Below are 14349 nucleotides of genomic sequence, written 5' to 3' on the forward strand. Positions count from 1 at the left end.
TCCCCGCCCCATTTTGGAGGACTCTCTGGCCGCCCCTCTCTATGGTCCGCCCGCCACGCGGCGCCGCTGTGCCCCGCCCCTCCCTGCCGTTGGGGGCGTGGCCAGTGGGGGCGCTCATGAATATGCATTAGCAGCGGCGGCGGAGGGTGAGAGGGGGTCGCTCCGCCGGGATGGGGCTGCGGGGAACCGGGATCCCCGCGGGCCCGCGGTGCCCGCCAGGGGACCTCGCGTCTTCGGCCCGGGCGGCGCGCCACGGGCGCGGGACCCCCGAATTGGGTGGGGGGCTCCGTTGTCATGGGGACGGCGCTAGGCCGCGGTCGTGGCCTACTCGGCGACTCGAGCGGAGGCTTCGTTGCCGTGGCAACGGGGATAGGCCGCGCTGGCGGAGGACCCCGGGGGGGCCGGACCCGCAACCCGGGGCCCCGCCGCCATCCCGGGCTGGGAAACGGGCCCGATCGTTTCCAGATGTGCGTTGTGGCGGCCGTTCCCCCGTGGAAAGCGAAGGGAGGGGGATCTGGGGGTGGGGGTTGGACCCTGGCGGGAGCAGGAGCGAGCGAGGCGGGGAGGGGAGGGAGGGAAGGAGGGCAGGGCCGGGAGGAGGCACCGAGCGGGTTTTTCCTGTCCCCGCAGCCCCGGTGAGTCACGGGAGAGGCGGTGGCGGCAGCGTGAGACCCGTGGGGACGGTAATCCCCCCTCCCCGCCCGCCCTGCGCCCCCCACGTGTGTCCCGGCCCGCCCCGGACATGAGGCTGATGTGGGGAAGGTGAGTGGGGCACCCGCGGCCCCGGCGATGGGGCTGGGGGGGCAATTCTCGGGGGGTCGGGCGGTGCCTCCGGGGCTGCCGGGGGCCTGGGGGAGGGGGGCGGCGGGTGACCAGGGCGGGGGGCTGAAGTGGGGACCGGGGCAAACTGGGGGCCAGACCGGCCATCGGGGTTTGGCAGAGGTCGGTGGTGGTGACACGTGTGCGTTGGGGCAGGTTAGCGCAGGGTCAGGCAGGTAAGGGAGCGGCCACACGGCACCGAGAGTGTCGCAGGGGGTCCATGTGGTTACGGTGGTGGGGGGTCGGGATGGTGTCTGGAGCCGCTGCCCGTGCCAGGCTGGCTCAGGTGAGCTGAGGCCGGTGTACCAAGGGTGTTACCGTGGCGTGACCGTGGTTTGGCACAGCTGACAGGCCTTGGCACAGGGCTGGGAGGCGATCGGGCACCCCCCACTTGCCGCTGGGTCTCTCTGGGCACGGGGTGACCCCCAAAACATTCTTCTCTCCCTCCCTCTCTCTCCCCCCAGGGGCTGATCCCTCGCCGTGCTCCCCTCGTCACCATGACCTCCCAGCCGCAGCCCCTGCGCCCCGCCGTGCCCTGCGCCACCCCCGCCAGCACTGGGGGGGCTGGTCTGGCTGGCAGCCCCGACAAAGGTCAGTGCCACGGGCGGGGGGTTTGCTGGGGCAGCCCCCCGAGGGCTGTTCTCAGCATGGGGGGGCTGCGCTGCACCCCCTGACCCCGTCCCTGGCTCTCCGCAGGCACCACGCGCCCCAAGCCGCCGGTGCGGCCCAAGCCCCGCGTGCTGCCCAAGCCGACCGTGCCAGCCAAGCCCCCGGTGCCGCCCCCTGTGCCGGGCCCGCGGCACCCCCGGCCCGAGCTGCCCTCGGCAGAGAAGATGAACCGCCTGGCTGGGCCGCAGCCCTACAGTGGGGGTGGCACGGGGGGGCCCCTCCGCCGCCCCTCCTTCACTGTCAGGTCACCTGAAACTCCCAACGGGAAGGGGCTCCCGTCCCCCCCTGTGGCAGCCGCCGAGGAGGAGGTGCCCCCCACCCCGCCGACCCCCTCACGCAAGGGCCCCGCGCCCTTCAAGGTGACGCCAGTGCCGGTGGCCGCCAGGCCGGAGCGCTTCCCAGGCACCACTGTGGAGGAGATCCTGGCCAAGATGGACAGCAGGGAGGGTCCGGGCAGCCCAGACAGGGCCTGGCTCTCGCCCTTCTGTCCTGACCCCTCCTCCCGCTTCGGCTCCAAGACCTTCGCCGCCTTCCGGAGGCGTCCCAGCGGGGAGGCGGATGGAGACCCCCCTGGTGAAGCCCCCCACACACCCCGACCTGCGGCGGGCGAGCTGGGAACGGGGGATGACGGACACTCCGTGGCTGAGACGAGGTGAGGGGCCAGAGACCCACTCCAGGGGGAGAGTGGCAGTGGGAACACGGGACATTGCTCCGAGCCGTCCTGGGGCGGGAATGTAACGGAGCTGAGGTCTGGTCGCCGGCACGGGGCCTGGGTTCTTCCCGAGCCACAGCACCTCGAGCTGCCTCCGTGGGAAGGCCGGAGCAGCCAGTGCCAGCTGCAGGACGGGCTGTCCTGGGCCTGGAGCTGCCTGCAGCCCTGTGGGTGGGCTCCGAGCCAGCTGTTGGGCAGGGGGTCACTCTCCGGGGAAACACTCCTGTTTTCCCAGCCTCACTATTTTTTCCCTGCTGGGCTGTGCCAAGGCACAGGGAGCGGGCAGATCAGCGGGACTCCCAGCTCCGGGACGTTCTGGGCCAGAGCCAGGGCTTGGCCATGGTCCCGAGAACTTGGGCACCTCAGGGAGAGCTGGGCGGGGGCTGCTCTGAACCAGAGTGTGAGAAACTCGCTCCCAAAGGACCGAAAACTTTCCAGTAAAGGGGCTGGGAGTGCTTCGCCTCCTTCCCCTGTCAGCCCAAGCCAGGGGCCCGGTGTGCAGCCATGGCAGGGCCCGACCCTGGCCCCCTGCGGCCGTGGAGGCTGGTTTGGAGCAGGGGTGCCTCAGTGGGTGTGGGGAGAGGAGCCCTGAGGCACCCAGTGGGATTTACCCTCTTTCCCCGTTTCTCTCTGCAGCGGCTCCCCCCCAGCTGGGCCACGCTGTGCTGGGGACCCCCGTGGACACCGGAGGCCACCGTCCCCTCCTGACGTGAGTGCTGGCCTCGCCCTCCGGCGTCGCGGCGGCTCCGCTCCTGGGCTCTCTCCTTCGGGGCTCTCCTGTCTCCTCCGGGGCTCCCTCTCTGCGGGGTGCGTGTCTCTCCTTTCTCCTCGGGGCGCTGGCTGCCCCTTCTGGGGGGTCCAGTGCCCCCTGCGCTGGGCCCCCAGCGCGGGGCCCAGGGGTGTGGGGGTGGCGTGTGCCAGCACCGGTGCCAGCCGTGGGCAGGGAGCAGCTGTGAGTCACCAGCCGGGGTTTGGTGACCTGGCAGGTATGTGGCAGGGCAGGCCCCTTGGGCTCCCCGCCAGTCCCTCTCCCCACACTGCACTTGCTCGGGGCGGTGACTGGGACACCGAGCCTCGGTGACACCGCGGGTGACAGCCCGGGCAGTGGCCCCAGGTCACCCCGGCAAAAGGGCAAACCCCGACGGTGCTGGACAAGGGGATGCCAGCCCCAGGCAAGGCAGGCGGCTGGGCTGGGGGGTCCTGACTTCCTTCTGCTTCATTTCTTCCTCTCCATCTGTCTGGGTGCTCTGGGGGCAGCGGAGGGCTGAGCTGGGAGTGGGGCTGGGGCACCAGGAGCCGCCCGGGCTGAGTCACGCAGGAGCAGCCTGGTGCTGGCACACAGCGTGGGCACCTCCTGCCCCAGGTGCAGGGAGGGGAGCGGGGCTGGAGGGAGAGACCCTCTGGAGGTTTGGGGTGGATGATGCTTGGGGGTGTCTCTTGAGTGACAAGACCCCCACTGGCTCTTTCCACAGCTCTCCTCTCTCCAACTGGGGGCCCTCGGACCCCCGGGCTCCCCACGGCCCCCCACCTCCCCGACCCCAGCCCCAGGAGCTCCCTTCCAGCCTCCCGAGCCCTCTGCCCCGGCCCCCGGCTCTCCTGATGCCCCCGCTGAGCTCCTGGCCCTCGACTCCCCCACACTGCCCCCCGGCTCTCCCGAATCCCCCACTCAGCCTCCAGATGAGGCCCCTGCCCCCTCCAGTCAGGCCCCAGGTGCTCCCTCGGCCACCAAACCCCATCTCGGCACCTCCCGCTCCCCTGGCTCCCCCCACACTCCCGGGGAGGGTTCCCCTGACACTGCCAGCCCCCCTGGCACTCCCGAACTGCCCCCCCGAGTCACCTGCCCCCCTGGCTCTCCTGAGGCTGCTGCCGAGTACCTGGGCCGCCCCAGCCCACCCTTTGCCAAAGCCTCTCGTCCCCCAGGCTCCCCAGAGGGACCCGATGACTCCGCGGTGTCCCCACAGTCCTGTGAGGGTCCTGATTTCAGCTCCTCTCCCCGGGACGTGGGACTGCGGCGCTCCTCAGAGGGGGTGCTGCAGTCCCCACCCACGGGGCAGGGCCTGGGGGAGCTGGGGGGTTCACTGAGTGCCCTGCCCCGGCCCGGAGACCCCCTGTCTGAGCCCTCCCTGGGCAGTGAGTCCGGCTGGAGCCTTTCCCAGTCCTTCGAGTGGACATTCCCGTCGCGGGGGACACGCTTGTCGGCCTTCCCCCCCCGCTCCCCCATCCGGGAGACGCCTGACTCGGGGCTCTCTGAAGAGGGAGAGTCGGATGGGGAGGCTGCAGCCCACAGCCCCCCGGAGGACAGCGGGTCTGAAGGGCCTGACAGCCACAGGGCAGAGGGGGCTCCATGCCCAGGGGGTCCCGTAGCCCAGCGAGAGGCTGAGGGCTTGACGGAGGAGGAGGAGGAAGGGGAAGTAGAGCGAGGCAGCCCTGGGTCCCAGTCCCCACTTCATGTGACAGAGGCTGGCTGGCACCCAGCTGAGCCTGAGCCCCCCACCCAACCCAGCATCACCACAGCTGCACCCCTGGATCCAGCCCCCCCAGATCCAGCCCCTCTGGCTGACTTGGCCTGGGCAGGTGACGGCCCCAAAGACCTGCAGGGCCCTGGGGGGCCAGGCCAGGCTGAAGGACCCCCACAGGGTCCTGACCCCCATGCCGACCCAGGCTGGCTGACGGAGCTGCTGGCATCACCTGGGGCCCACACCACAGGGCACGGCTCAGCAGAGGTGAGAGGGTGTGGGGAGCTCTGTGGGGTTAGTATGGGGTGGGCTCCTCCATCACTGGGTGGTGGGATGGGAGGGGGCAGCACAGGATGGGATGAGTGTGTGGATGGAGGCCAAGCGGGAGCGTGTGGTGAGGGGCAGGTGGCAGGGTCTGGCCTCCCTTTGGGGTGGGCCCTGCTGTGCCATGTACCCTGGGCACCCCAGGGCGTTTCTCCCCTTCTCCCCAACTCGGCTGCTGCAGGAGCCAGGGCTGTGCCCTCCTCTAACTCTTCTCACTCCTCTCCCCCTTCCCCCCCAGGGCCTGCTGGGCTGGTCGCGGAAGGACCTGTGCAGTGAGTTCGGCATTGGCCGCCCTCACCGGGCCAACACCTTTGACTGGAGCTGCCCAGCTGTGTCCAGGGAGAGAGACTGGCCTGCTGAGACCGAGCAGGACCAGGAATTCAGGGCCAAATCCAGCTGGGACAGCAGCCGCAGCAACAGGGCTGGGGCCAGGCCAGATGGGCACTTCAGCGCTGCCCGGGAGGGCTGGAGCAGTGACTACAGAGGGACGGAGCTGATGGGGGACACCAAACTGGGCGGCAGTGACTGGTCCCAGTCCCTCGATGCTGGGGAGAGCTGCCTGCGGGATCCAGACTTTGGCAGCAGCACAGCCAAGTGGGGCCCGGGCTATGGCCTGGGCCGTGCCAGCAGCACGGAGGAGCTCGACTCAGGGCAGCCCACCTGGGCGGGCAGGTATGGCACCGGCGACACGGAGATGAAGGACAGGGAGGCCACCCCAGACTGGGCCAGTAAATACAGCAGCCGGGATGCCAGGAGCAAGGATGAGGATTTTACGCTGGGCTGGGCTGGCCGATCCAGCACTGGGGACACTGGGAGCCCGGACACGGAACTCAGCCCCAGCCGGCCGTCCTGGAACAACAGGTACAGCACCCGGGACATGGAGAGCCAGGACCGGGAGTTCAGTCCCAGCCGGCCAGCCTGGGCTGGGGAATACAAGGACACACAAAGCCAGGACAGGGAGTTCAGCCCCAGCCGGCTGGCTGAAGGCAGCGAGTGCAGCACTGGCAACATGGAGACCCAGGACCGGGAATTCAGCCCCAGCGGAGCGGCTTGGGATAACAGGTACAGCACTCAGGACATGGAGAGCCAGGACCGTGAGTTCAGCCCCAGCCGGCCGGCCTGGACTGGTGAAATCAGGGACATGGAAAACCAGGACAGGGAGTTCAGCCCCAGGAGGCCAGCCTGGGCTGCTGAATACAGGGAGATGGAAAGCCAGGATCAGGAGTTCAACCCCAGCAGGCTGACCTGGGATGACAGATCCAGCAGCAGGGACATGGAGAGCCAGGACCGGGAGTTTAGCCCCAGCCGGCTGGCTGAAGCCAGCGAGTGCACCACCAGGAACCTGAAGACCCAGGATGGGGAGTTCAGCCCCAGCGGAGCAGCCTGGGGTGACAGATCCAGCACCAGCAACATGGAGACCCAGGACAGTGGATTCACTCCCAGCAGAGCAGCCTGGGATGACGGGCACAGCGCTGGGGACATGGAGACCCGGCACGGGGAGTTGTTCAGCCCCAGTGGAGGGGCCTGGGACGACAGGTCCAGCACCAGGGATGTGGAGGCCCAGGACAGGGAGTTCAGCCCCAGTGGAGCAGCCCGGGATGGGGAGCACAGCTCTCTGCTCCCCATGGAGGAAGAGCAGGAGCTGATCCCGGGCCGGCTGAGCTGGTCGGGTGAGGGCAGCGTCGGCCAGGCCAGGCATGTTGGGGTCAGTGAGGAAGATGTGCCTGGCTCCCTCTGCCCTGATCCCCTGGCCCAGGAGCCCACCTGGGGCAGTGCCCACCAGCAGGAGCGTGGCAGCTCCAGCAGCAGGGACTGGGCTGAGGAGCTTGGAGGAGGCGACTGCCACAACCAGTTTGGTGCCATTGGGACAGAGCGGGTGCCAGACCCCTGCAGCAGTGGAGCCTCGGATAGTGCCATGTCCAGGGGCCTGCAGTCCCTGGCAGGCTGGCACAGGGATATCTCTCTGGACACGGACAATGCCCGCTGGAGCCAGGACCTGGAGCACTGGAGTGTGGAGCTGCAGGACGCCGAGGCCAAGCGCCAGGAGTGGGCAAGTGCCTTTGGTGCTCGCTGTGCCGCCCGCAGCCGGGACCTCGGCACTGGGGAACGGAGCCTGGGAGGGGACACCGGCACAGAGGACAGGTAAGGAGGGCACCGGTGGTGGCAGGGAGGGAGCAGCTTCCCCTGAGGTGGACAGAAGGGTTTTGGGACAGGAGCAGGGCTTGTGTTATCTGGGGCTGGAGCAACTCTGGGGTCTTGTCTCCCAAGCAGGGGCCTCCGTCTTTCAGCCCCCAGCCCACCGATGGGTGATGCCCCAGCCGACTCCCCAGCTCTGGAGACCCCCCGGGGTGAGCTGCTCAGCCCCACTGAGGAGGAGAGGGACCTCCCCGAGCACGCTGCTGCCCTGCAGAGCCCCGGGGCCCCCTGTCTGCTGCTGGAGGCTGCCAGCGGGATCCCAGTGGACACAGGGATTGAGGAACCCACCTCGGACCACCCAGATGGGGAGAGCCCCCCGGGCTGGGGGGAGCAGCGGCTCTCCTTGGGCACCCCCCAGCCCGAGGGGCCCGTGGAGCAGGGACAGGAGTTCCCCTTCCTGGAGGTGAGTGGGGAGGGGGCAGTTCCCAGTCCGGCAGAGGGTCCCGGGGCTGCCCCTGCCGTCTCTGACGTGTCCCATGGGCTCGGCAGGACACGGAGCTCCTGGACAGCAGCGTGTTCCGCAGCAAGGCCAGCCTGGGCCGCAAGCGCCGGCACCGGGCACCGGCCCTGCGTCCCACCGCCCCCGAGGGGGACAGCTGGATCTTCCGGGACTCCACGGGTGAGCCCAGCAGGGACGGGGAGGGGAGCAGGGCGTCTGTCCTGGCACAGGTGTCACTGACGCTGTCCCTGTGTCCCCGCAGAGCCCCGGCCAGCCCCAGCAGCATCCTCTGACGAGGAGGCAGCGGAGGAGCCCCGGAGCCGGCGGGTGCGCGGCTCCCCCTTGGGCAGGGGGGTCAAGGTGCCCCTCTTCCCCGGCCTCAGCGCCTCTGCCATCAAGGTGGGACCCCCGGACCCCTGGAGGGGGGGTAAACCAGGGGTGGGGAAGCTGAGTCAGGGTGGGGGCTGCCTGAAGGCGGGGAGGAGGCAGTGGGGGGATTTAGGGGGCAGAGCACTGTGTGCCCCCCTGACCTCACTGTCTGCCCCCAGGCCAAGCTGAGGGGCCGCAACCGCTCGGCCGAGGAGGGGACATCATCAGGGGACAGCAAGGGGACCTCCTCCAAGGACCCCCACGTGCAGCGCTCCAAGTCCTGCAAGATCCCTGGTGTGAGTGGGAAACCCCCGGCGCTGCCCCCCAAGCCAGAGAAATCATCAGGGTGAGTGTGGGGCCAGGACCCTCACGGGGGCAAAAGGGGTGCTGGGGGGGTTCAGTCTGGGTGCCCAGGCTGATCTTGGGGGGCTCGTGCTGATGCTGTGCACACACCCCCAGATCCGAGGCCTCCCCCCCACACTGGCTGCAGGCGCTGAAGCTGAAGAGAAAGAAGCCTTGAGCGGGTGAGTGTGGGAGTTGGGGGGATGCTGGGCATGGATCCCCGTGGCTGGGGCCTCCCCATGTCCCCTGTGTGCGGGGCTGTGGGTCCTGCGTGGCTGGAGGGGGGTGTGAGGGCAGGGCTGGCTGTGGCACTGTGGGAGATGTTCCTGTGTCTCTGGAGTCTGCGTTGCTGGGGTCAGGTCCCTCCTGCCTGCTCCAGCCAGGACCCCCGGCCTGGGTCACCACTGGGGGGTGTGCTGTCCCCCCTGGGGGTCCCTGCAGACCCTCAGCCCCTCCCTGCTGTGTCTCTTCCAGGCTCTCTCCCCAATGCCGATGGCCGCTGTCCCGGGACCAGGGCTGTCCCCTCCCGTGGGGACACACACACACACACACACACACCTATGCACTTTGTACGAGCTCGCAGGGTCCCCATCTCCCCCCAGCACCTCCTCCCCGTCCCCATCCCCACATTGTACCCCAGCCCTGGGGCTGGGGGTGGGCACGACCCCCCCCTCCCCTCACCCCTGCTCGTGTATCGCCCCGGACACAGGGCGGCGGGTCCGGCTCGTGGTGCTGCTGCCACAGACAATAAAACCTCGCTGGTCAGTCCGGGGGGCCTGGCTCTTCTCTGGGGGTCACAGGGGTCCCTGTGGGATGGGGGGTCACCGTGCAGGGGCTGCCAGCAGGAGGAGCTCTGTGCCCACAGTGCACCCTGGGGCTGGCTGTTCCCGGCACAGCCCATGGAAGGGGGAACAGAGGCACAGGAGCCGTGCCCGAGGGGTGTTGCTTCCCCGGTCGGATGTAACTCCTGCGGCTTTGGAGGAAGCTGCTGGAGCCCTCCTTGTGCGGGGCCGAGCACTGCCCTTCCTGCCTGTGGGGCCCTTGCTCCACATCCCACCCCATGGGGTCTCCCACCCCAGTCCCCTTCAAAACCAGTGGGGGTGCTGTGACCCTGGCTCGTTCCCAATGGAGCCGCTGGTGCCAGAGCCTGGGGAATGAGGGTCCCAGAGCACCTCAGTGGTGCCCAGGGCAGAGGGAGAGCGGCTCCTTGCAGCGTCCCCCCACAGCCCCTTCCCCTCCCCCTGCTGCAGATAACGGGTTTGTTATCAGCCCCACGGGCTCGTTATCAGCCCAGCTCTGGCCACTGATCCACTGCCGCTGGCCACCACAAACCCAGCCAGGGGGACTCCTTCCCCAGCACTGGGACCACTGGGATGGCACTGAGGGCAATCAGGTCAGTGAGGGAGCAACCTGGACCCTCAGTCCTCCAGCTTTTGAAAAGGGATACCTGAGTGGGGGCTGGAAATGGAGGCATGTTCCAATGGGACAGAGATAGCCGGGATTGTTATTAATAGTCATTAATAACACGGCTCAGTAACGGTGCTGCTCATTAATGGGGTTCTGGCCACGGCAGGAGCAGCCTGGGCAGCCTCCCTGTGATCCCAGGGGCGGCTCCTCTGTGGCGCTGGGGTTTCCCCGTTAATGCCACTAATTAGCGTTAATCAGCCTGCACTGGGGAGTGGGGGGTTCCATCCCTTCTTTAATCAAAGTTGGCATTTTAACCAGAACCGGACACCCTCAGGCTTCTGCTGCCAGTTGTAGCAGCTTTTGGGATTAATTCCTCACTGCCCCCAATCTGGCTGTCCCAGCACTGGATATGGGATTGTTCCTTATCTCCAGCCTGATTAAGCCCTGGCTTGTTCTCCCTGCTGACGCTGCGGGCCCTCTCTGTGTCTGGTTCAGTGGCTGCCGTGTCCCTGCCTCCAGGGCCCCCCAACCCGCACTCCAGTTTAGCAGCCCCTTTATCCCCTGAGACCACTGTGTCTCAGTTTGGACACTCCTGTGAGCTCCCCCCTCTTTCAGCCACTGAATTCCCCCCCCAAACCCCTCCTTTACACCCCTTTGCTGGGAGAAGGGCCCCACTGTACCTGCGAGGGGTTGGGGGTCTCTGTGTCCCCCCCCAGCCTCCATCCCTGCACTCAGGTGTTAAACCTGCCCCTTCCACAGCCTGTCCCGTGATTAATCTGCCCTCAGCCCATCTCAGACCCCCCTCAGCCCAGGCTCCAGCCCAGACCCCACAGCGTGTCCCTGGGGCACTCGGGGCTCTTCAGACTTCACTCTGCAAAGTCCCGCTTGGCTTCTCCAGTGCTTTTCCCCAGAGCTGGAATTGTGAGAGTTCAGTCCTAGTGGGACACCCGCAGCACACGGCCCTGCCACCAGAGGGCCCCCCCCTCCTGACCCCGTCCCCCCACTATTTATCTGTGGGTCGGGGGGATGTCCGTTCTCTCTTGGCTAAGCCTAAGGTGCTTCTGCATCCGCCTCCGTGACTGACCTGCGGAGCTGGGATGCACTGGGAGCTCCAGTGGCAGCCGGTCCTGTGGCAGCCATTGCCCTAAAATGGGCTTTTTGCAGCATGGGTGGTCCCAGAGCCTTCCCCCCCCCACCACCAGATTTTTGATAAATGCCTAAAAAAGTCTCCCTGGCATGTTTTACTCAAAATAGGGCCCCAGCACTGGGGGACCCCCCCGGAGCCACCGCTGTGTGCACAGTGCAGCAAACCTGGGAGCAAAACGGGGCATCCTGAGTGCCAAATGCAAAATGCCAAATGCATCCCCCCACCTCCAGTGCGACTCCACCCAGTGTGAACCCCCCCCAGTGTGACCCCCTGCCACCAAGTGCCCGATGTGACACCGCCCGTGCGAAATGCAACCCCGGCGTGTGACACCCCAGCGCCGAATGCGGCGCCCTGAGCTGAAACCCCAAATGCTGGCAGAACCCTGAGGCCCCCCCGGCCCCGAGCCCCCCCCGCCCAGCACTGCTACCCTGATCCCAGCACCAAACCCCATCCTGGTGGGCGGCCAGACCCCCCGGGTGTGGCAGGGGACGGGGTTATCTCGGGGGTCGGCGCATTGACACGCGGGTGAGAGCTCGGTAAAACCCCCCGGGAAGGAGCCAGATGGAGGTGGGGGGAGCTGTGAAGTTTCCCACGGGGGCTCCCCCCCAGCCATCCGTCGCTCCTGCCCTGTCCTGTCCGTCCCATCCAGGAGGAGGGCGGGGAGGAGGAGGAAGGGGAGGTAACTCGGTGGGATTTGCAGGGTGGCTCAGGGGCTGGAGGAGCGGGTGAGCCCGGGATGAGCTGAGCTGAGCCGAGCCCAGCCCAGCCCAGCGCCGGGATGGAGGAGGCAGCGGACGCCTACGCCTACAGTGACAACGAGACGTACTGCGAGTACACGGAGTGGGGCCCCTCGCTGGCCCTGCTGCCCACCATCTACCTGCTGGTCTTCCTGCTGGGCACCGCTGGCAACGGGCTGGTCCTCTGGACCATCTTCAAGGGCGGCCGCGACCGCCGGCGCTCCGCCGACACCTTCATCGCCAACCTGGCGGCCGCCGACCTCACCTTCGTGGTCACCCTGCCCCTCTGGGCCGCCTACACCTGGCTGGGCTACCACTGGCCCTTCGGCACGGCCGCCTGCAAGGTCAGCAGTTACCTGGTCTTTGTCAACATGTACGCCAGCGTCTTCTGCCTGACGGGGCTGAGCTTCGACCGCTACCTGGCCATCGTCCGGCCCCTGGCCACCGCCAAGCTGCGCTTGCGGGTCAGCGGGCTGGTGGCCACCGTGGCCCTGTGGTCTCTGGCGGCCCTGCTGGCCCTGCCGGCCCTGGTGCTGCGGCGGGCGGCCGCCCTCGGCGAGGACTCCAGGATCACCTGCTACATGGACTACACGGACCTGGAGGCCCTGGGGTCGGAGGGCGCCTGGGAGGTGGGGCTGGGGCTCTCCTCCACCGCCGTGGGGTTCGTGGCCCCCTTCGCCGTCATGCTCACCTGCTACTTCTTCATCGCCCGCACCGTGGCCACTCACTTCCGCCGGGAGCGGGCCGAGGGGCTCCGCAAGCGCAAGCGCCTCCTCACCATCATCACGGTGCTGGTGGCCACCTTCGGGGGCTGCTGGCTGCCCTTCCACCTGGTCAAGACCCTCTACGTGCTGATGGACCTGCAGGTGCTGCCCTGGTCCTGCGCCCTCCACACCTTCCTCAACAACCTCCATCCCTACTGCACCGGCGTCGCCTACATCAACAGCTGCCTCAACCCCTTCCTCTACGCCTTCTTCGACCCCCGTTTTCGCCACGCCTGCGCCGCCCTCCTGTGCTGCCGGGCCCCCGGCCCCGGCCCCGAGCGCTCCGCCAGCTACTCCTCCGGGCACAGCCACCCCCCCGGGGGCAAGGGGGGCCCCGGCCCGGGGGGCAAGCTGGACCCCGCCACCCAGGAGACGCTCTTCCGCGCCTGAGCCCCCCCGGCCACCCCCGGCACCCCCCGAGCTGGTCTCCTCGGGGGGGACCCCCCCCCCACCTCTGCCTTGCCCCAGAGCCTGGCTTGCTTTGGGGACCCCCCCCGCTGGAAAGCCCTGCTCACGGGAAGGGGAAACTGGGGCAGGGGCTGGGCAGAGCCGGGGAGGAGCCCCTGGGGGGCTCGGGCGGGGGCGGCTCCCCCAGCACCCTTTTGTGTTTTGTGTCAAATAAATGAATTTTTGGTTAAAAAAGGAGCAGCGTGTGTGCAATTCCCCCGGGGGACATGGTGGGGGGTGTCATGGAGGGGTGAGGGGTGCAGCTGGGCTTCGGCGTGTCCATGAGTGAGGGGAGGGTGGTGGGTGCACTATGGGGGGTCCCTGCACCTTGTGGCTGCCCGTGGCCCCCAGCTGGGTACCCCGAGATGCTGGTGGGGATTCCAGCCTGGGACAGACTCTCCCTGGTCTCTTCCCCAGCAACACTTTGGGAAATGGTAGGAAAACCCCCAAACCTTCGGAGCATCACAGCACCGGGAGAGGGCTGTTTGGCCCTGTGGGGTGGGTGCCTGCCTGCCCCAGCCCCCCAGCTCTGATTGCATCAGGCGGCTGCTCTGTCCCACCAAATCCCATTTTTGGGCTTTCATCCTTATCTGAGGCCAGGACAAGCCCTGGGTGACTCACCCGGGGGTGGAAAACGGGACCTGGTGCTGTGAAACACCCAAACCTGAGGGATGGGGGCATGGGACCCCCTGGGTGTGGGCAGGGACACGGGACCCCTGGGTGTGGGGGGGACATTGGACCCCCTGGGCGCTGGTGGGGGATTTGGGCACTGGGCAGGACCCCGGCTCGCCCCAACCAGGATTTTGATGAGCCACCAAATGGCTCCTGTCCCACTTCCCCCCGCAGGCCCTGTTGCTTCCTGAGGCTCCGCTCGAAATAAATCTTCCCCCTATTTGCTATTTACATCCTTCATTTATTGGTGATGAACTATCCTGTCTCCTCAGCCTTTGTTCTCGCTTGGCAAGGATGCGGGATCATTACTGGGTTCCTTGGGAGGCTTCCCGTCGGGGAGGGGCTGCCTCTGCCTTCCTGCCAGCCCGCTCCGTGTTTGGGGGACATCAGCTGGAGTCCCCCCACACAGGGATGGTCCTTTGTCCAAAGAGAGGGAGTGGGGGGGGACAGGCTGAGGGACTGGGGGCTGCACAAACCCCCCACCTGGAGGGGTGGGAGCCTACTTGGGGGTTTTGGGAGATTTTCCAGTGGATCTAATTTGGTCTAAGGGCCAGGGGGGCTTGAGGGGTGGGAATGCTGCATCCAGGGCCACGTCCCGAAGTGTGTTTACATTCCAGATGCTGCCCAGCCTGCCTCACCCTGGAGAGACCCCTCGATAACAGTGATCTGTCAGTCCAGATGTCCATCCATCAGTCCAACAGCCCCCTCCTTCCCCCATCCATCCATCCATCCATGGTTTAGTGGTTTAGGGGTTGCAGTGGCAGTGCTGGCTTGAGGGTTGGACTTGATGATCTTAAAGGTCTCTTCCGACCTTGACGACTCCACCATTCTGCCCTTCCCTCCCTCCAT

General features: G+C 67.5%; 2 protein-coding genes across 5 annotated transcripts; both read left to right on the forward strand.

Annotated features, from left to right (window-relative positions):
* The first annotated feature begins 44 nt into the window (after positions 1-44).
* Positions 45-9094, forward strand: TNKS1BP1 (tankyrase 1 binding protein 1). Of its 4 annotated transcripts, none has more exons than XM_032690830.1 (13): positions 45-146; positions 631-762; positions 1284-1410; positions 1516-2140; positions 2837-2909; positions 3673-4923; positions 5219-7122; positions 7249-7579; positions 7666-7795; positions 7878-8014; positions 8164-8330; positions 8444-8508; positions 8801-9094. In XM_032690830.1, exons 3-12 carry the CDS (start codon positions 1317-1319, stop codon positions 8502-8504), a joined length of 4773 nt encoding a protein of 1590 aa, XP_032546721.1. In that variant the 5' UTR covers positions 45-146; positions 631-762; positions 1284-1316; the 3' UTR covers positions 8505-8508; positions 8801-9094. The 4 variants fall into 4 exon arrangements, with proteins under 4 accessions (XP_032546721.1, XP_032546725.1, XP_032546723.1 ...); XM_032690834.1 differs by having other exon boundaries at positions 7878-7942; XM_032690832.1 differs by having other exon boundaries at positions 7252-7579.
* Positions 9095-11574: 2480 nt separating this feature from the next.
* Positions 11575-12957, forward strand: APLNR (apelin receptor). Its single transcript, XM_032691628.1, has one exon. The coding sequence runs from the start codon at positions 11659-11661 to the stop codon at positions 12769-12771; it is 1113 nt and encodes a 370-aa protein (XP_032547519.1). The 5' UTR covers positions 11575-11658; the 3' UTR covers positions 12772-12957.
* The last annotated feature ends 1392 nt before the right edge of the window (positions 12958-14349 follow it).

Source organism: Chiroxiphia lanceolata, chromosome 6 (genome assembly GCF_009829145.1).
Source record: "Chiroxiphia lanceolata isolate bChiLan1 chromosome 6, bChiLan1.pri, whole genome shotgun sequence".
Classification (NCBI taxonomy): Eukaryota; Metazoa; Chordata; class Aves; order Passeriformes; family Pipridae; genus Chiroxiphia; species Chiroxiphia lanceolata.